The sequence below is a fragment of the Gorilla gorilla genome, chromosome 20, assembly GCF_029281585.2.
Source record: "Gorilla gorilla gorilla isolate KB3781 chromosome 20, NHGRI_mGorGor1-v2.1_pri, whole genome shotgun sequence".
In the NCBI taxonomy this organism is placed as follows: domain Eukaryota; kingdom Metazoa; phylum Chordata; class Mammalia; order Primates; family Hominidae; genus Gorilla; species Gorilla gorilla.
The window spans coordinates 6348030-6368727 of record NC_073244.2 but is presented as its reverse complement, the minus strand read 5'-3'; the positions used below and the strand labels follow the sequence as shown (position 1 = coordinate 6368727).

Sequence of the window (20698 nt, the reverse complement as noted above, 5' to 3'; positions counted from 1 at the left end):
TGCCACTGCCCGACTGGAAGTGGGGCCAGGCCGACCAGCAGCCCTGGAAGTCCAGTCCTTCCCGCTCACTGTCCGCATTTCGCAGGCCAGAGCCCAGATGCTGACCAAGCTCTCCCGGTGGGGCACAGAGGCAGGGTGGGAGGGGCCGGACACAGCCCCTCTGGGGGTTTCGGGGCTCCTCCCACCCCTGGCCTGTCTCGAAATCCAGGCTTCTGGTCAAAACTGTATTCACCTCTCAGGAAGGCCTGGGATGGGAGGAGGATTCCAGGGCCTTCCTCCAGGCTCTGTCCAGGACGCATGTGCCCCAGGCCTCAGTTTCTCCAGTCAAGCACTAGGGGTGCAGAGAATCCAGGGGAAGAGAGAACCCCACAGCCTCCCTGCCCAGTTCCGGGGGTCCAGGGTCCGTGGGGGCTGTCCTGGGGCGCCCAGGCCTGGAGGAGGAGAGACGGGCGGGAAAACCGCAGGCTTCCCAGGTCCGGCGCGCTGTCCGTGGTGCTGAAACCGCGCCCGCCCCGCGCGCCCGGCCTCGCTAGCCCGGCGGGCCCCACCTACACCCTCCACCTGCACCCTCCACACCCCACCTCACACCCCACTCGTGGACACACAAACACACACGCATCCCTCCATGGTCGCGTGTGTGAGACCTGCCTGCGGCTCACACTACTGCCCACCGGTGCACACCGGCCCCGGGCGCACACGCGCACGCCCGCCACCTGGTCCCAACACACACAAACCACACGTCCCACCAACATAAACCCACCCGAGGCGCACACGCCCGCGACCACCACGCAGACACACGCCCGCGACCACCACGCAAACACACTCCTGTAGACACACCTCTCCGGCCACAGGCTCGCGCCCCGGGAACCCCGCCGCGGTCACGGGCCCCTGTTCACACACAGCCCACGGGGACACGCGCCGGTCTCGCTCTCCGGCCACAGCACCCACAGCCCAGGAACCAGGACCGCAAACATCGGTGGCGGTGGCCCCGCGCCGGCCCTGCTCCGAGCCTTCCGCGCATTAGCCGGCTGGATCCACAGCGGTGTCTACACACCCACCGCCACATGCGCGCACCGCCCGCGGCTCGGGTGGAGCGGCTCTCGGAGACACAGCCTGGGGACCCGCACGCTTTCCAGGCCCGCGGCCCCGGGCGCGCCTCCTCGCAGGCGGGGCGCGGGTGGACGCCGTGGGAGCCGCTTAACCCCCTCTCCCCCGGCCTCCCTGGGGCGCGTCCTTCCCGGGCGCCCTTCGTTCCTCCTCCCTCCCGCTCCGCCGCCTCTCTGGGGCCCACGTTCCCCTCTATTCGTCCTCTCCGCCCCTCTGCACTCAGACCCTGGCCCTGCGGCCCACCCCACCCGCCGCGCCGCAGGGCGGAGGATGTCGGGGTGCGTGGGAGGGGGACGCTCCGGGGTCACTCGGGGAGCCCCCCCAGAGGCGGAGCCTCGCGCGCCGGGGTCACTCCGGGGCGGGTCCCGGACACGCCCGAGGTCACCGAGGAGCCCCGAGGTCACCGGCCGGGCGCGCCGCCCCGCCCTCCCCAGGCGCTCCAAGGACGGCCCCCGCGCGCCCGGCTCCCCGGGCCCCCTAGCGCCGACCGACCCTCCCGGAGGCGGTACCTGAAGTCGCTGTACGGGTGGATGATCCAGGCCCCCGCCGACTTGACGCGCTCCTGCTCGCGCTCCACGGCCTTCTGGCTGCCGAACATCCGCAGCGAGAACTTGTTGACGCCCGGCTGCAGGAGCGCGCCGAACTGGCGCTGCATGAAGCTGGCCTGGCTGCCGCGCGGCTCCCCCGCCGGGCCCGCCTCCTCGCTGCCCGCCTCCTCCGCCGGCCCCGGCCCCGGCGCGGGCCCCGAGGCCGCCCCGCGGCACGAGAACGACACCTTGGGCCCCCGCGCCGGGCCCTCGGGCCCCGCGGGGCTGCACTGCGGCTCGCCGCGCCCGCACTCGCCGTTCGGGCTGCCCTTGGCCGTGCTCGCCGCGCCCGGGGTGCCGGGGCGGCCGCACGAGCTGTCGCGGCTGCGGAGCCGGCCCCGCGGGCCGCCCTCATCCGCCGCCTCCGGGGGCAACGCCTCGGCCCGGGGCGGCTGCTGGGGGGGCGCGGGCCCGGGGCCCGGGGGGTGCGCGGGCGGCGGCGGCGGCGGCGGCTGCTGTTGGGGGGGCGCGGGCGGCGGCGGCGGCGGCGGCGGCGGCGGCGGCCCCGGCGCGGGGGTCGCGCCCGGGCTCTCCCCGGGCCGCCCGCCGCCCCCGCGCGCGTCCATGGCGAGGCGGCGCCGGGCAGTGCGGAGCGGAGCCGCCGCCGCCGCCGCCGGCCGGAGCCCGAGGGAGGGGGGAGGCGGGGGCGGGGCGGGGCGGAGCCGCGGGGGGCGGAGCCTCGCGGCGGGGGAGGGGAGGGGAGGGGCGGGGGAGGGGAGGGGAGGGGCGGGGGCGGGAGACCCGCCTCGGCTGCGCCCACTCCCCGCGCGCCGCCTGCGCTCGGCGCCGGGAAACTCGGGCCGCGGGGTCGGGGGCGCCCCAAGGTCACGCGGCCCGAGGCCTCGGAGCCCCGCGCGGGCCTCTCCCCAGGAGGGGAAACTGAGGCCCGCGACGTGTAAGGACGCGCCCAAGGTCACCGGGCCCCGCTGCCCGGCCGGAGCCGCCTCTCCGCCGCGGCTTCCACCTCTGTCCGGAGGGCACCGGCGCGGGGAGGGTGGACGCGGGCCTGGGAGACGGGAGGCCGCCACGGCCAGCGCCTCCTTGCTTTCTGTAAAGTTTGAAGACTTCCACGACGAAAGGGTGTTTCTAAAGGTCACAGGAGCCCTTGCTGGGTCGCCTGTGGGCCCTGGACAGAGACCCTTGAGTGCGTGGGGAGGGGCAGGCCGGCTTGGGGGCCGTTCTGGGAGACTCAGGCACTCCTCTCCCTGGTCTGCATTTGAGGAAACTGAGGCCAAGCCCAGCCAGACAAGGAAAACTGGAAAAGCCACCCGAGGGTGTGGGGTTCCCACCCACCCCTCAAACAGTGCCCTGGGGAGCAGTGCGGGCGGGGGTCTCCTCTAGGTCTGGTGGGCTTTAGATTGGGGTCACAGGGAGACCCAAAGCCCACTAGCGCCTTCGCACGGGTACCAGAGCCCCCTGCCCCGGGGTTGCCTCCTTTCCCTGACCCCTCGGACTCCGGGTGCAGCTGTGCCCCCAGTGCCCCCAGTCCCCAGCTCTGAGACAGGTGCTTCCCAAGGCTCTGCTTCTGGGCCGAAGCCGGCTGGGCGTGGGTGCTGCTTGGTGCCAGGTGACATGAGGCCTCTCTGTCCCTAGCCACCCAGCCCACCAGACAGCCGGGAGGGGGCACGTGAGGAGGTTGGCAAGTGAGAGAGAGGAGACAGACAGTCACACACGAAGAAGTGGAGGCTGAACATCCCCACCTGGAGGCAGGAGGCCCTCCTGGGACCCTCCTGGCACCTGGCCTGACGTCCTGTCAGCCACGATGTCCCGTGTGCCGGGTACCCCCCGCCCATCTGCACCTCGAGGCCACCGGGGCAGAGATGGCCCTCTTCCTACACCCAGGAGGCACTCAGTGGTACTTGAGGGAGGGCCAGCATGTGCCCAGCTGACAGTGGAATGGGCTGAGCCCGACCGTGTCTCTCGCCTCGGCCTGGCTGCCCCACACCCGGGGGATTCCTGCGCCCCCACGCCGGCCACCTCCGCATAGGCGGGCAGGACAGCTGTTCGTCCCAAGGTGGTGCGGGAGAGGCTGGGCGGGCGGCACAGTTGGCAGTGCCAGGCTGTGGCCCGCCCCGAGGCAGATGCGTGCTCCAGCTGAAGGGGGTTCTTTTATGTTCACCCTGGGAAGATGTCAGGCCGGGCAGGTCGCCAGAGCCCCAGGGCTCGCGGCTGGGAGCAGGGAGGAGGCGGGACCTGCACGGCAGGAGAACCGCCCATGCCTGGCAGTGGGAGAAGCAGAAAGACGCCTCCTGCAGGCGCCGGCAGAACCCGCAAGTCACAAGGGAGGCTGTGGCTCGGGGTCCTTGTCACCAGATCCTGGCGACGGCTCTGCAGCCCACAGGCTTACCCAGGCCAGCGCCTGTCAGTGTGCACGGGGACCCTCCCTGGCCTCGGCACACTCACTCTGACCCCTTGCCCAGGCCGGAGTACTCTGCATTTATCTGTTTATTTATGTATTTATTTATTTTTGAGTTGGAGTCTCGCTCTGTCGCCGCCCAGGCTGGAGTGCAGTGACGTGACCTCGGCTCACTGCAACCTCCGACTCCCGGGTTTAAGCGATTCTCCTGCCTCAGCCTCCGGAGTAGCTGGGATTACAGGCGCCCGCCACCACGCCCGGCTAATTATTGTATTTTTAGTAGAGACAGGGTTTCGCCATGTTGGGCCAGGCTGGTCTCCAACTGCCGACCTCAGGTGACCTACCCGCCTCGGCCTCCCAAAGTGCTGGAATTACAAGTGTGAGCCACCCCCCGGCCATGCTCATTTATTTTAATTTTAAAAATATTTAAAGATTGAGACCAGCCTGGCCAACATGGTGAAACCCCGTCTCTACTAAAAATACAAAAATTAGCCAGGCATGGTGGCGGGCGCCTGTAATCCCAGCTACTTGGGAGGCTGAGGCAGGAGAGGCGCTTGAACCCAGGAGCCAGATGTTGCAGTGAGCTGAGATCACACCATTGCACTCCAGCGCTTGGTGATAGAGCAAGACTCCGTCTCAGAAAAAAAAAAAAAAAAAAAAAAAAGCCGGGCGCGGTGGCTCACGCCTGTAATCCCAGCACTTTGGGAGGCCGAGGCAGGTGGATCAGTTGAGGTCAGGAGTTCGAGACCATCGTGGCCAACATAGCAAAACCCTGTTTCTAATAAAAAATATAAAAATTAGCCGGACGTGGTGGCACATGCCTGTAATCTCAGCTACTCAGGAGGATGAGGCAGGAGAATCGCTTGAACCTGGGAGGTGCAGCGAGTCAGGATGGCACCACTGCTCTCCAGCCTGGGTGACACAGCGAGACTCTGTCTCAAAAAAAAAAACTTATTAAGCACCTACTCCAGGCCGAGTATTGAGAGTACAGCTGACTCAGAGAGCCAGCCAGGGGAGAAAGCTGGTTATCACAGTCAACCTTATGAGTAGCAAGTAAGATACTGTCCAGCAGAAGGTGGTGAGCATTGTCCAAACACTGGGGGTGGGGAGGGGGCCAGGTGCTGGGAGAAAGCCTGAAGGAGGGGGTGCAGCCCAGGAAGCTGCAGGAAGCTCTGAGCAGGCAGCATAGCCTGTGCGAAGGTCCTGAGGTGGGACTGCACCTGGCTTGTGTAGGGAGCATGGAGACCCAGGGCCTGGCCCCTCAGTCAGTCACATCGGTCTGTGGCCTAAAACCACTCACGGCTCCCAGTGCCTTTGGAAGAAAGCCCGGGTCCCTCCAGCAGCTTGTACTCGTCCGCCCGAGTCTGGCCTTTGTGTGCCTGGGTCACTGGACCCCGGACTCCCAGACCCCTCCTCGCTGAACCTCCCCAGGCCCTGCCATTCCCTCCCCAGGGTCTTCCCCATCTCCCCGCCCCCTGCAGCCTCTCTCGGCATTGTTTACCGGATTTACCAACCTCAGACCTACATTTCCCACTTAGTCAGGACAGGTCCAGCTCGCACGCCCTGAAAGCTTATACAATTTTGGGGCCTTTGGAGTGAAAAGCAGTTTAAGACCAGGAAGACAAAATCAGGCCAGGGCAGGCACTGAGCCTGCCTGGAAAATCTGCAGTTTGACTCAATAAATACTAAACGAGCCAGGCGGAGGGGTGCGTGTCATCTGTAGTCCCAGGTTCTTGGGAGGCTGAGGTGGGAGGATCACTTGAGCCCAGGAGGTCGAGGCTGCAGCGAGCCGAGATCAACACCACTGCACAAACAGCCTGGGTGACAGAATGAGACCCTTGTCTCAAAAAAAAAAAAAAAAAAAAATAGATGAGCTGTGCATGGCAGGCCTGGGCCCACGTTTACAGCGGAGGAAACAGAGGCTTAGGAAAGGGGGTGGCATCCCAGTCTCAGCCACACATGCAAGCTCCATCTCTGCAGGAGCACAGCCCTGAGGGCCCCTGCCCCAGGCCTCCGTGTCTGCAGCGTCTGCGATGAGAGCGGGGCCCCCAGTCCTGCTGGCCTGGGATTCACACAAGTCTCCTTCTCCCTGCTGGGCTCGCCTTGCCCCAGGAGCCTGGTGAAAAATATGGGGAAGACCAAAGTCTTTCCGCACGGGCCAGTTCCATGTCAGCAGCTCCTTCTCACTCCTTCAGCTCTGCCCTCCACAGCGGGACCTTGGATGTGTCACTGTCCCTGCCCTGAGCCCCTAGAGTGGGACGTGCTGCTTAGAGCCACAGCCCAGAGTGGAGGGGATGGGGCAGGGGCTGGGACCCTTGCTGCCCGGCAGGCCCTGTCCTTGTGGGCTCCCATTGGGGTGGGGGGTAAGAGGGAGGAGAGGCCAATTTGCCCAGGACAGGAATAGGCAGCCCAGCTTTGGGGCCGTGGTGGGGTCCAGCCCATGAACGAATGCTTGTTCCTCTGGCCGCCCCAACCCTACCCCTGCCCACTGGGAGCTGGGACTCCTGAGACCCCAAGGTTGCCAGGGGAGCCCTGAGGCCTTTTCCTGACACTTGGCAAGGATGATCTAATCTCATCTCATGACCTGGCGGTGGTGACTTCCCCATCTCACCTCTGGGGAAACCGAGGCAGGCTTCAGCGAGTTGCCACCAAGAGCACCCAGGGATGGGGTGGACATCGGGCCGGACACCCAGTGACGGGGCGGACACCCACCTCCGGACCCCTCCGCGCCGGGCACCCACCCACGGGGCGGACACCCACCTCCGCACCCCACGCCGGACACCCAGTGACGGGGTGGACACCCACCACTGCGTACCCCAGTGCTTATTAGATGCTTGTTGGATGAACAAGGACACTAAATGCTGAGGGCAGGTGTACAAAGCTACATGCTGAGTGGTTATACTTTTGTGAATCAGGTTTACGTTTCTGTGTGCAAAGAAAAAAGATGAAGTTAGCGCCCAGGGGTGAGGGGCTGCTTTCTCGGGAGGACGACCCTGCATGGACCCAGGCCTCCCATCTGCCGGTAAGCACCCCAGGAAACCCGCCCGTCTCCCGAGGCTGCCCTGACCTGTAACTCCGACACCTCCCACCCAGTACACAGCATGAGGTGTCCACAAGCACGGTGGGCCCACACCTGGGGCTGAGGGTGCGGCAGAAAGATGGACAGAGCCCAGGCAGGGAGGTGGGGGGAGACCTGAGCCAGGGGCCCACCTGGGCCGTGTGCCCCGCGATGCCCCCAACGCGCCCCTTCCCCATCGTCCTGTTGGCAGCCTCCATCCCACTGGACCCTTCTGCCTGTTGTCCACACACACCCTCCAGCTCCAGGTATACCACAGGCGCCTAATCAATGTCTGACTGCAGACGTGGCATCCCTATTCACAGGTCACTGAGCACACGTTCAGTGGGTGATGCCTGGGACTCTGCGGTCTCAGCCGAGGAGGAGGGGCCGTCAGGCTGCCCGGGCAGAGGGGCACCAGGGCCTGCCCCACTCAGCATGGGCGCGGGACGCCGCCTGGTGGCAGCTGGCAGGGAGGGCCCAGCTGTGGAACCCAGCAGCACCCACCTGGCAGGGCGGTCGCTGCCAGGGACCCTGAGCCAGCCTCAGATCCTCCGAGGCTGTGCAGCACGAGGACCAGTGGGCAGCTCCGGGTGTGGGCCCTGCAAGTCCACCGCTGGCCCAGCAGGATCAGTGCCGGGAGCAGCTGCCGCCCGGGGCCTGTCACCGTGTTTATTCAACTCCCCCTTTGCGTGGCCCTGTGAGGCCGGAGGCCGTGAGCCCTTTCTTGGCTTCCGTGGCATGAAAATGTTGGATTTGCCCAACACGGAAACACACTGCCTTCCCATCTTCCCATCTGATTCCTAGCTTCTCTGGGAACCCACCCAGGCTCCCTAAGCCCCCACTAAGCCTCTTCTGCTGACCTCCACCCTGAGACCCCCGCTCAGAAGGCCCAGTGCCACACTCGGCCTGCAGGGCTGAAACAGCCGCTGCAAACCTCCCTCCAGACCCAGTTACTGGTCCTGCAACTTGCAACCTCCACGCTCTAAGCACCTGGTCCCCCAAGCTCTCCAGCCCTGCAACCACATCTGTTCCGTGTGCTGGGCGGGCAGGGGCTGGGCATCCCTCAGCCTCTGGGCACCAGCTTCACACACCCACTCTCCAGGGGCCGCCAGGACCACCCCTGAACCTTGCCCAAGCAGCCTGCCCAGGAGGGTGGGTGCAGGCAGCTGCAGGGCAGGCAGCAGAAAGCCTCAGCCTTTGTCAGGCCCAAAACATGCTGAGAGGAGTAACAGGCTCAGAGAAGGCTCAGGTCAGTGCCCACCCTCTTCTGTGTGGCTCTGAGGCACGGGGTCGGTCCCAGCCACCTTCCAAGTTCCCAGTCCGGCTGACAGCCTCAGGCCCTGTCCAGCCCATGCCCCGAGCCACCCAACACCCACTGCGGTCTCAGCAGACCCGTCCTCGCATGTGAAATCCCAGTACTGGACGCACCCCTGCTGTGGCCACCAGAGCCCAGGGTGCACCTGCTCTCGGAAGACCCAACCCTGTCAGGCACAGACAGGAGCCAGGAGAGGGTGAGGGTGGAGGTGGGGGCGATCTTTATTGTGGCGGTGGGTGGGAGGGGGGTTCCCACGTGAGCCCTGGTGCTATGGAGAGCCGGCCGTCCTCCAGGGGTGAGCTGGGGAGGCTTCTGCGGTTCTGGAGTCCCGGCGATGGCGCCAGTTCCCCAGCAAACCCCCTCCAGAGCTGCCCCCGGATGCACAGGCAAGGAGGGGGCTTGGGAGTTACTTGAGGCTGTGACGGGGTCGCCCTCGGTGTGGGCAGGTGAGTCCTCTGTGGCCAAGAGGTCAGAGTCGTCCCTGAGGCTGAGTCAAACACAGACCCGTGGCCTTCATAAAATTAAACATAAAAGCGCAAAAATGGCGCAACCAGACAGCATTAGCTTCAGACAGGCAGGACATGGGGCCCCTCGTGTGACCTGTGACCTTCCACAAAGGGCAGGGACCTGGCACTGACTCCGGCCAGTGGAGAAGGCTGCGCCGCCCACCCGGCCATGACTCAGACCCAGAGGCTGAAAGCCACAGACGGGGCCGCAGTGCAGCAGCTCCCGGGCTCTCGTGAAACACTTCAGAAGGAAAAAACCTAAGGAACAGAATCCTGAATGGAGAAAACCCAACTTTTTTAAAAAAGAAGAAAGTGTATGATGGGAATCTACGGGGTGGGTTTTCTTTAAGAGGTGAGAACTTGGAATCTTGCAAGCACTGGGAGTGGACTCCGGCGGCGGCGCAGACGCGGAGCAGGGAGCGTCCTTGGGCCACCTGCGGACAGGGAGGGGTGCTCAGACTGGACCCACCTCCCAGCGACCCACAGGCGGGACCCAGGAGCCCACACCTGGCTAGGAGATCCCGCCCACTACACCTGGCTCAGGAGTTCCCACCCACCCACCCACCACACCTGGCTCAGGAGGAGCTCCCGCCCACCGCACCTGCCTCAGGAGGAGTTCCTCTGGCGGACGTTCTTGCCTTTGTCGTTCTGGTGCTGCCCGCTGCTCTTCCTGGGGCACGAGGGGCCGGGTGAGAGGGTGTCCCCCGCAAGTCACCCTCTCCAAGTCACCCCTGCCCACCCCGGCCCCCAGGACCCCCGAATACTGAAGCCCAGGGGCTCTGCCTTTGTGTTTTAAAGGCCTGGGGCAGCAGGCCGCTCCTTGGGACCCCCGACCCCCGCAGCTGGAACTTACAGGGGTGCAGAGCCGGCGTCGTCATCTGAAGAAGGACCGCCGCCATGAAAAAGAGGACGGGAGGACAGCCTGTCAGCGCTGGCCCCACTCAGGCCCCGAGCAGAGGCATCTGTGCTGCTAGCCCTGCCCTCAGTGACCCCCAGGGGTGGCTCGGGGCAGCTCATCAGCCCCGGCCACGTGCATCTTCTGAGTGCTGTGGGGAAAGGCAGCCCTCCCCACCTGCGGGTGTGCTCACCATGGTGAGCTGTCCCCACGGCCTCGTGGGCCTCACCCCTGCCCCACAGCATTTTGCAGGAGCTGCCATCACAGGCCCCACACAGGCCTCGCCCCGGCACACGCAGCCCAAGGGGCAGAAGAGCTCTGCGAGGAGGCAGGCAGGGGCTGCCGGAGCACAGCATGGCTGACCTCAGGTTCCCGAGCCCGATCATGCAGAGCAGCAAGGGCCGGCTGACCACAGAGAACACCGGCTTGCAGCCAAGTGAGGGGGAGGGAAGGGCCGGGTGAGGCTGTGGGGCGGAGGTGCCGCCTCCTCCTCCCGGGGTCCCGCTGCCCACTGAGCCGCAGCTGCCCTCCTCCTGCCGGGTCCCGCTGCCCACTGAGCCGCAGCTGCCCGGGGCTGGACCCTCCATCCCACACTTTCTTTCGGGGTCCCATCAACTCCCTGCCTGGGGCTCCTCAGTTCCAAGCTCTGGGTCAGCGGTGGGGCTGGCGGGGACGGACCAGGAGTGGCCCTGGGCCACCCTGAGAGCAGGGCGTGTGGGCAGGAGGGCAGACGGCTCACCATCCAGGACGTCCTCGGGCTTCCGGCGCTTCTCGTAGATGAAGATGATGGTGACCAGCACCAGCACCTCAGCCACGATGCCCAGGAAGGGCCAGAGGGCGGCCAGGTGGCTGCGCACGCGGAGCGTGATGACGGCCTGGTCGGAGCCCTTGGAGCTGGTGCCGTTGCACCGGTACTGGCCGGGGTCGGCCTCCATGTTCAGGTTCTCAATGTGTAGCTCTGACCAGCCCTGCGAGGAACTCACGAAGAACCTGCTCTCGGAGCCGTTCGTGAGGGCCTAGGGGACCAAAGACAGGGGCTGAGTCCAGGACCCCCAGCCTAGGCCCCTCACCCAGTCCGGAGGGCTGAGTCCAGGACCCCCAGTCTAGGCCCCTCACCCAGTCCTAAGGGCTGAGTCCGGGACCGCCAGTCTAGGCCCCTCACCCAGTCCGGAGGGCTGAGTCCGGGACCCCCAGTCTAGGCCCCTCACCCAGTCCGGAGGGCTGAGTCCGGGACCCCCAGTCTAGACCCCTCACCCAGTCCGGAGGGCTGGGTCCAGGACCCCCAGCCTCCTTGGCTTCTCACCTTGTCCCCAGAGTCAGTGATCTTGTACCAGGCCCAGTCGGTGACGGGTGGCACGGACTCTGACTTGCAGGCCAGCACGGCCGTCTCCCCCTCGTTGATGTGTTCTGACAACTTCACAGCCTTCACTCTGGGAGGCCCTGACAGGAGGGTGAGAGAGAGGAGCCTGGAACCGCAGGCCCGCCCCCCTCCCCGGCCTCCCGCAGGAGGGCTGTTCCCCTCCAGGGAGCCGGGGGCCAGGGCTCTGGGATGTGCCGGGTGCCTCAGGCCAACAACTTCTCCCGACAGTCGGTGGTGCCTGGTACCCCTGGCTGCAGGACTCACCGTGGTGGAGCTTGATGTTGGCCGTGCCCATGGGCTCCGGGAGGAAGACGCAGGAGTACTCTCCCCACTGGTCGTCCGAGTCCACCCTGCAACCACAGCAGGCGGGTGAGCCACGTACCGGCTCTGCAGGACGCCTCCAAGAACCCAAGGACCCAGGGTTCTCCAGGGGCCCAACCACGGCACAGTGAAAAAGCACAACTGTCCCAGTCAAGTCTGAACCTCAAAAGAACTCCTGGGGTCCCCGTGCGGCCCCAAGGACAGAGCCAGGCTGGCAAGACCCCACGGGTGAGAGAACCAACAAACAGACCCCCCTCCCCGACCGATGAACCCCACACCTCTGGTCCCTGCTCCGCACCCCACACCCTGTGACCGTCTTCCCAGTCAGCCTGAAAACAAAAGGCTCTGTGCTCCCAGGGCCGTCCCAGCCCCAGTTATGACAAAGCTCCGGCCATGACAGCGTCTGGGGTCCGAGCAGGGCATGCCTCAGTGTGGTGCCCTCTTGTGCCAGGAGCACAGAGCCTGGGAGGCCTGCACACGTGCCCGGGACCTGGCAGTGTGGCGCCCTTTCGTGCCCGGGACCTAGTGAGGAGCAAGCAACGGGGACTCCTGTCAGGGCTGCTGGAGCCCCCTGCCTCACAAGGACGCCCCTCAGACCCCTCCCTGGGGTTTCCCTCTGGGGGTCTGCGCGGAGCTGGCCCCTAACTTCCGCCTGGATCGAGCCTGCCGACCGGTCTTTTGTTCTCACGGACCACAGGCCGTTGGCGGCAAGAGAGCCGTGAGAAGGGGCAGGTGGCGGCATCGCGTGGTCAGGCACTCACTCGAACTCCGTTTTCTGGCCGGGCAGCGCGTCCTCCTTCAGCACCACGCCCCCCTTCAGCCAGCGGTGCCCTGTGACCTCTGTGGCACTGTCATTCAAGGAGCAGGTGAGGAGTATCTTGGAGCCAAGTTCTTCTACGGTAGTCAAGACTGTGCCGGCTGCAAGGCCCAGCGAGACACGGTCAGCAGAGTGGAGGAGCACGGCCCGCGCTGCCTGCCTGACCCCCAGGAACCTGCGGCTCCTCCCCGGGAAGGACTGGTTTTCATCCCAAAAATACACCGTGGCCCTTACACCCCGAGGACCGGAGGCCCAAGGGGAACTTCTGGCCACGCCTCCGGGAAGGGAAGAGCCCAGCGCCTGCTGAGGAGGCCCCTTCGGGAAGGCACCCTTTGCTGGCAGCTGGCAGGCCCTGGGCTAAGGCGCTGGGAACCCACAGGCCCCGCATGGCGATGTTCCTGCCCAGAGACACACGAGGCTGGGACCGGGGTGTGGGGACAGACAAGGCACCCACCCACGTCCCTGAGCAGGGACCAGGGCATCGAGCTCTTGTAGCAGCCCCAGCACAAACTGGAAATTCTTTTCTAAAAACGTAGCCAGCTGGGTGCGGTGGCTCACGACTGTAATCCCAGCCCAGCACTTTGGGAGGCCTAGATGGGCGGATCACAAGGTCAAGAGTTTAAGACCAGCCTGGTGGCCGGGCGTGGAGGCTCACGCCTGTAATCCCAGCACTTTGGGAGGCCAAGGCGGGTGGATCTCGAGGTCGGGAGATCGAGACCATCCTGGCTAACACGGTGAAACCCCGTCTCTTCTAAAAATACAAAAAATTAGCTGGGCATGTTGGCTCATGCCTGTAATCCCAGCTACTCGGGAGGCTGAGGCAGGAGAATCGCTTGAACCCGGGAGGCGGAAGCTGCAGTGAGCCGAGATCGTGCCACCGCACTCCACCTGGGAACAGCAAGACTCCATCTCCAGGAAAAAAAAAAAATAGCCACAGCACCCCCTGGCCAAGGCTCCTGTGCCCTTCTCTAGGAGGCACCCAGGTGGCCCCACATCCCCCCAGCCCCAGGCTGACGGCACTCCAGCAGTGCTGGGAGCACCCCGGTTCTTCTGCCAATCCCCAACCAAGCAAATCTCTTGGTTCTTGGTTAGTTCACAATATTCCCGCTAGAAAGTGAAATTTGAAAATCCCTCAGAACGAGATGCTGCGAAGGACACAGAAGGTTCTGAGACCTGCAAGCCTGGGCTGAGCTTGGAGGGCCCCTCAGGCTTGCAGTATGGACGCTCAGGGAGGGAGCCGGGCAGGCGCCCGGGGAAGCAGAAACGACGGAACGGACGGCACGAGGGTCGAGGGGAGGACGAGGACCCACCTGCTGGAGGGCAGAGCCCTGCCCGCCCCGAGCCAGGCCGCCCAGCGCTGGTGGTCAGGCGGCGAGCCCACCCCCTTCAGGTCCGGGCCCCTCTGTCCAGGCGGTGGGCCCAACGGGGCACAGCGGGACGGAGAGGGGAGGAGGCGTCTGGGTTCTACTGAGCAGGAGCCAGGAGGTGAGCGGCACAGGAGGGAAACTGAGGGAGGCGGGGAGGGAGGTGCCCGCCACTCACGTTCCAGGACTAGCACGACTGCCTGGGCGCGGACCCACTTGACCCTGGGCGCCCGGGTCAGGTGGTTGCGATCCGGGTCGTTGCTGGCCCGGCACTCGTAAGTGCCCGTGTCCTCCTCCGCGAGCGTGTCGATGGAGATGGTGCTGGCCGCGTGCTGGTGGTAGGTGGCGTGGATGTGGACGCGGTCCAGCCGGGCGCCGTCCCAGAGCTGGGAGCAGGTGTCGTTGGGACCCTGCCCTTCAAACCACCACTGGATCTCGGGCACCGGGCTGCCCACGGCCTCGCAGTGCAGCTCCACACTGCCCCCCACCCACCTCTGCTGGGACAGCGGCGCCTGGACGAAGCCGGCTGTGGGGAGAGCGCGCGTGGGGTCTTGTTAGTGCCTGGGGGACTTGGGAGGGCAGCTCCTGGGGAAGGCCTCGCCTACAGGACTCCCAGCCAGGGCTGGTGGAGAAGCCACTTCCTTTCAGCTTGTGGGAGAGTGATGGGGCCCGGCTGGAAAGAGCATGGCATGGGAAAGACCGTGGGCGTCCCGTCCACTGCTACCTCACGGCAGCCACGGCGGCTTCTGAGGGCACAACTGTGGGACCACACGTGGTTTCAAAACACAAAACACATGAAACTGGGCAGAAGAGCCAGGAGTCCTGAGCCCCGAGGGCTGCCCAGAGCTCAGGTCCCAAGCGCAGCGTCCTCTGCCTTCTGCCCGATACCCTGACCCCAGAGAGCCGGGTGAGCTGCTGAGAAAAACAAAGCCCAAAGCCCAAAGGGGCAGGCGGCTTCTGTCCAGAAGCCCCTAGCCCGGCTCCGTTAGGACAGCCCGTGGGTGGAAAGCTCGTGTCCTCAGCAACCTCTGAGGGCGGCGACCCAGAGAGAGGCGGATTTGGGAAGCTGGGAGCCAGGCAGGGCCTCAGGGCCTCTCACCTCCAGCCACACGCCTCCCCTTCCTTCGAAATGCAAGGGAAGGCCCCCAGAGCTGCCAAGGAGCACAGCAGAATCCACACAGAACCTCACACTGTGCCTAGCACTCGCCTGCCAGGAACAGCCCAGCCCAAGGGGAAGCATGGGGAGTGCCTCCTCCCGCCAGGACCTTGCAGCCCTCCCCACAGCACCTTCTGAGGTCAGACTCCCCAGGCACCGCTACAACACACACACACAGAGGACACATGTCTGCAAACACACACAACACGTACACATGTGCACATGCGTGCGCACGGCTCCGAGGCTGCGTGGCGGTGCACAGGTCACGGCCCCCAAGGCCACGGGGACAGGAATGTTCACGTCTGAGCACCTCAGGTGAGCTCTGGGCAGGCGCGGTTGACAAGTTTTGGCAACGCCATTTTCTTTCTCTTCTTCTTCTTCTACTTTTTTTTTTTTTTTGAGACAGAGTCTCACTCTGTCGAGCAGTGGTGCAATCTCAGCTCACTGCAACCTCTGCCTCCCGGGTTCAAGCGATTCTCCTGCCTCAGCCTCCCAAGTAGCTGGGATTACAGGTGCCTGCCACCACACTCAGCTAATATTTTGTATTTTTAGTAGAGACGGGGTTTCACCATTTTGGCCAGGCTGGTATTGAACCCCTGACCTCGTGATCCACCCTCTTGGGCCTGCCAAAGTGCTGGGATTACAGGCGTGAGCCACCGCGCCTGGCTGGCAGTGCCGTTTTCACAAAGGGATCTCCTCCTGGTAACCTACATTTCTTGGGAGTTAAGATTTCCCAGACTGCAACACTGGCAGCTATGTGCAGAGCTGGGCGAGGTGAGTCAGGGCAGGAAGCACAGCCAGAGGCTGCCCAGCTGGCAAGCTCCTTCCTGCCCCGCAGCAGCCCCTCTCCTCATCCTCCAAACCTGCAGGGCTGTGCTCCACATCCTCCTCACCCAGCGGTGCTAGGAGAGGGCTGGCCCCTGACTCACCACACCCCACCTCCAGGCAGGGCAGGGCACACAGGAAAGAGAGGAGGACCAGGTGGGGCCCGCAGCCAAGCTGCCCCCACCCACCTTTCCAGGAGTCCCGGGCTCCCAGGCGCCATCTGCACCGGTCCCGGTGCTCCCGCTGGGTCCGCCAGCTTCTCAGCGGGCAGCATCACTCCCAAAGGGACCAAAAGACTTTGGATGGAACAACCCTGTGTCCCTCCGGATGCTGATGATGCTGGTGTCTGTGTATTGACACGTCACTGGGAGGGGGGCCGTCCGGAAGAGAAAGCCTCCACAGAGGCTCCTCGGGGACAATGCAGAGCCCCCCCACCCCACGGACCACCCCATCTCGCCCGCCGCACCAGGAGCCTCCACCCACGAGCACCAGGAGGAGGGACGGCGCCTGACCCTCGGCCACAGCCCCAGAAAGGTTAGAATTCGATTCTGGCCACATGAGCCGTAACCCATGTTCTCAAGTAAAGTCACCTTCATCTAAAAACAGCCTCCGCCTCCTTGCCCAGGGCTCAGGGCCAGGCAGGCCGCGTGGTACTTGTACACAAGCAGCCCCGCAGGATAAGGCTGCCCGCCCCCACCCGCCCTCCTCCCCACCCACCCCAGTGCTCAGACAGCAGCCAGCGAGAACAGCTCTGGGAAGTGGCCTCGGGCACCTCCCCCACCCATCCCCACCAGCCGCAGCCAGGCACTCCCACTCCTCTCATCTGAGGCTCGGGGGTGAAGCCCTCCACCCTCGGGACCCAGCTAGCACACCCCGGCCCTCCGGTCTCTGACAAGCCCACAGGAGACGTGGACAGCCAACCTTGAGCACTCACCCCACCCGGCCGTGCCCCACCAACCCGCAGAGGCCCCTGAAGCAAGTTTCAGGAGAGGCAAACACAGTCACGAATTCACAGAGCAAAGAGCAGTGTCCACCCCACACGGTACAAGGCTGTGTTGCCCAGACCTTGTGGTCTTCACGAGTCAGTCCCCAGCAAAAGTGGGGTTTGTTAAAAGCACAGACATGCTCCACGGACGTGGATCCACTTCTCACCACACACACGCACACACGTACACACACACGGCTGCACGGCAGCGCTGCCAGCACTGCAGACTCCACCTGCTTCCCAGGCTGCAGGCAGCTCTGGCCAGTCAGCCCCAGGCTAAGCTTTCTGCTGAGAAGAAACCCTTCTCAGTCTCCTGCACAAAAGGAACAAAACTGTGAACCACCCTACCCAGCAGGGAGAGACCAAAGGTCTTTCACCCACTTGGCTGTCCAAATTAGCTCAATGTGGGAACCTCGTGCTGTGCTTGAAACCCAGTCAAGCCTGGCTGGGTTTCCACAGGGTTTCCTGTGGAAACAGAGGCTGTATCCACAGGGCTGGGGGGGCGGCTTATCTTCCGCGCTCACCTCACCCATGGGCTCCTATCTGTGTCTCCCTAGAGAGCTGGCCGCAGTGCTGGGGCCAGGCCCTTGCCCAGGAGACATTCGATAAAGGGCCACTTTGGTTACCAGGAGGACGAAATCTCAGACGTAGGTCAGGAGTTAGCTGGCAAAGCCTCTGGAAGAAGGAGCCCCCTCCCCAGCCTCTGCCCAAGGCCCCCTACGGCTCAATGCCCAGGACAGAGGCTCGAAGCCCTTGCTCTTGACCCTTCAGGAGCCCAGACCCTCCAGCTCTGCACCTTGTTCCCAACACATCGGTCACGATAAATTTTTTTGTTTGTTTTTTTTTTGAGACGGAGTCTCGCTGTGTCCCCCAGGCTGGGGTGCGGTGGCGCCATCTCGGCTCACTGCAAGCTCTGCCTCCCTGGTTCACGCCATTCTCCTGCCTCAGCCTCCCTAGTAGCTGGGACTACAGGCGTGTGCCACCACGCCCGGCTAATTTTTTGTATTTTTAGTAGAGACGTGGTTTCACCGTGTTAGCCAGGATGGTCTTGATCTCTTGACCTTGTGATCCGCCTGCCTCGGCCTCCCAAAGTGCTGGGATTACAGGCGTGAGCCACCGCGCCCAACCTCTTTTTTTTTTTTTTTTTTTAAGACAGAGTCTCCCTGTTACCCAGGCTGGAGTGCAGTGGCACGATATCAGCTCACTGCAACCTTCACCTCCCAGGTTCAAGCGATTCTCTTGCCTCAGCTTCCTGAGTAGCTGGGATTACAGGCGTGCGCCAACACGCCCAGCTAATTTTTGTATTTTTAGTAGAGATGGGGTTTCACCATGTTGGCCAGGCTGGTCTTGAACTCCTGACCTCAGGTGATCCACCCGCCTCAGCCTCCCAAAGTACTGGGATTACAGGTGTGAGCCACCACGCCCTGCCTCACTATAAATCTTTAACCCAGAACCAAATGGGGGTCTCAACAAAGGAAGAAATTTTCTATGAAGCAAGAAAGGATGTCATGCTTTTCTCCCGGAAAAACACACCTCAATCCATTTCCCAAATGCACTCTCCAAACCACGTCTGCCCACCCTCAACACACGGCCCTCCTAAGACGGCACTGGAAACCGAACGCGGGTCAGAGTAGGCTAAAAACGGCTTTCTCACTATTTCCTGCGCTGAATCGGGTGGCCAGGGCCCCTCACTGTGACCCTGGAACCTCGACTTCCCACAGGGCTGTTTCCTCGCCTGTAAAGGAGGAGGAGCGTTCAGAGACCACCTCATTCTGGGTCCTGAAACCAGGCAGAATCAGAGGGAGATTCCGCCTTCCCTTCCACGCAGGGCCCCTCGAGGGAGCCTGCGAGGGCTTAAGAGTCTGGGAGAACACCCGGGGGCTGGTGCACGCCCTAGGCAAGACGCCAGGGCTGAATCCCGTGAAGAACGGTAATCCCTTCCTGATCCGGAGGGCTGACCCACTCAGAGCCTCCATGTGCTCTTGGAGGACAAAAGCCCCTTTTCCAGAAGAGAGCGCCAAGATGATCGCTCCAGGCGGCACGGGCCCTTGAGGGGGCCCCAGAGAGTCTCAGGGTAGGGTCTCTGACCCTAACACTCGCAGGCAGGGTGGACCCGTCTCCAAATTCCACGCCCAGGTCCTGCGGAGTCCAGGCCCAGCAGGACGGGTTGGGCAGGCACCAGCCAGCCCCTGACCCCTGGCTCCAGGCCAAAGGGGACGCTCACCCAGGCTTTGGGTCTCCCTTCTCCTGGCCGATGGGACGGGAGGGCGGGCCACCTCCCACCGCCTTCGCAGACGCCCTCACCCAGGAAGCAGGCGAGATCCTCCACCTCCGCCGGGAAACCCCCAACCCCAGGTGACCGAAAAGTAAGACGCCCACCTCCCCTGACCAAGACCGGCCTGGCCAGGACCCCCTGGCTCCCGCCTCCAAGCAGGGAGCTTCACGCCCACACACAGAGGCCGGAGCGCCCGGGGGAGCCCGGTAGGCGGCGCCGGGAGGGACCCCCAGTCCCCCCTCAAACCCTGGGACTTCACCCCCAAGCTCCATGCTGGCGCGGGAAGCCCCCGGGGCCGGCCTTTCGCACCCCAGGCCGCCCCGCGCCGAGGCCCCAGGCTCCCGTCGGCTTCGGGTCGGCACCGCGGCCTCGGCCCGCGGCCTCCATTCCCGGCCCCTGCAGAACCGCACTCCCGCCCCCCCACCCGCTCCTCACCAGCCCCGGAGGCTCCGTGGGTGCCCAGCAGCGCGAATCCCAGCAGCACGAACAGCGCAGCCGCCATCATTCTTATTCCTCGCCGGTCCCACAACCTCCAACCGCTGCCGCCGCCGCCGCCGCCGCCCGCGGCCGCTATAAAAAGCGGCGGAGGCGCGGACCGGGCGCGCGCACGCACGGCGTCATCTCGGGGGCGGGGCGAGCGCCGGGGACGCCGGTCGCCCCGCCTGCGCACGCGCGCACACGCACGCATGTACGCGCCGGCTCCGGCAGGCTCACGCTACGGAAGCCGGGCGGCGGCGCACGTGACCCGGCGTTGCTAGGAAACGGGAGTGGGGCCTGCGGGGACGCGGCTGGAGCCTGCGCATTTCTTCCTTCCTGCTTTCAAAGTTGGAATGAGCGCAGAGCGGTGCGCCCGAGGGGGTTGAAGCGTTGAAGGTGGTTTACCCAGATTGTATCTGAGTTAAACACGGGCCGGCCGCTGTGGCTCACGTCTGTAATCCCAGAGCCTTGGGAGGTCGAGGCGGGAAGATCGCTTGAGCCCGGGAGCTCGAGACCAGACGCGGCAACATGGCGAGACCCACATCTCTGCCTTTAAAAATGTACACACATATATATATATGTGAACATATTAATAAATTAGGTGGGAGGAAGTGACCTCCTCCGCCCAAATAAAAATACTTAAAGGGCACTTGACTCTGGATCTCAGAAAATGAATAATTTCTTAGTATAAACGTCCTGTGCACCATTTGGTTGGGACAAGTAAGTTCCTCTTCAGAAACTCAACCTCCAGGTCCAAAGTTGTCAATCAACCTTACCCCCTTCTTCTTTCCTCGCAGGTGGCGCGTTTACCCTATTTTTAAAAAGTGTTAAGTTTTAGCCAACCGGGATCAGCTTAGATTGTGGGCGTCCAACCCCAGCCAACACGGGAAGGACAGAGGAACAGAAGCTCCCCTCCTTTGTCCCGTGTGCTCTGGAGATCCCACGCAGGCAGCCCCCTTCTGTACAAGTAAAGTGGTCTCGCTGAGAAATTTTCTAAGTGCTGGTTTCTCTTTGCGGGACCGGCTCGCCGCCCCCAAATATCCCATTTGGATCCCATTCTGTTTCAGGAGAGGCTGGCGGTTACCTTTCTTGGGGAGACGCGTCCGACTGCTTCATTGTGGGGGCCTCAGGAGCGGAGGATCGGGTCCCGCCCGAGGTGACGAGTAAACCTGGACTCTCAGCAACGCGGGTAGGAAGGACCCTTGAAGTTCCGCGGCGACCACGGTGAGAAAAGTCGCTACTGGGGCGACAAAGGTGGGGGCGTCTCTTGGAGGTTGAAAGCGTGTGTTGGAAG

The 20698-nt window shown here is 63.9% G+C and overlaps 2 protein-coding genes across 3 annotated transcripts in view; both read right to left on the bottom strand.

Annotated features, from left to right (window-relative positions):
* The window catches only part of HCN2 (hyperpolarization activated cyclic nucleotide gated potassium and sodium channel 2), a 28576-nt gene extending 26251 nt beyond the window's left edge, over window positions 1–2325 (bottom strand). The window contains exon 1 of the mRNA XM_055370989.2: window positions 1617–2325. Within this exon, the coding sequence (XP_055226964.1) occupies window positions 1617–2260 (644 nt within the window). The 5' untranslated portion in view covers window positions 2261–2325. The remainder of the gene's footprint in view (window positions 1–1616) is intronic.
* Window positions 2326–8620: 6295 nt separating this feature from the next.
* BSG (basigin (Ok blood group)) lies at window positions 8621–19652 on the bottom strand. 2 transcript variants are annotated; one of them, XM_055370986.2, is made up of 8 exons: window positions 19363–19652; window positions 12267–12423; window positions 11449–11534; window positions 11128–11264; window positions 10564–10840; window positions 9783–9807; window positions 9531–9599; window positions 8621–9363 (listed from the first exon to the last, which is right to left on the bottom strand). In XM_055370986.2, exons 1-7 carry the CDS (start codon window positions 19613–19615, stop codon window positions 9536–9538), a joined length of 999 nt encoding a protein of 332 aa, XP_055226961.1. In that variant the 5' UTR covers window positions 19616–19652; the 3' UTR covers window positions 8621–9363; window positions 9531–9535. The 2 variants fall into 2 exon arrangements, with proteins under 2 accessions (XP_055226961.1, XP_055226962.2); XM_055370987.2 differs by having other exon boundaries at window positions 9535–9599; window positions 19363–19557.
* Between the last annotated feature and the right edge of the window lie 1046 nt (window positions 19653–20698).

Coding starts and splice junctions, on each gene's coding strand:
- BSG (XM_055370986.2), bottom strand. CDS start 19,615: ATGCGTGCGTGTGCGCGCGTGCGCAGGCGGGGCGACCGGCGTCCCCGG. Junction 12,424..19,362: donor CCACGGAGCCTCCGGGGCTG/GTGAGGAGCGGG, acceptor TGGGCCTTGCAG/CCGGCACAGTCTTGACTACC. Junction 11,535..12,266: donor GGCCAGAAAACGGAGTTCGA/GTGAGTGCCTGA, acceptor CTGTGGTTGCAG/GGTGGACTCGGACGACCAGT.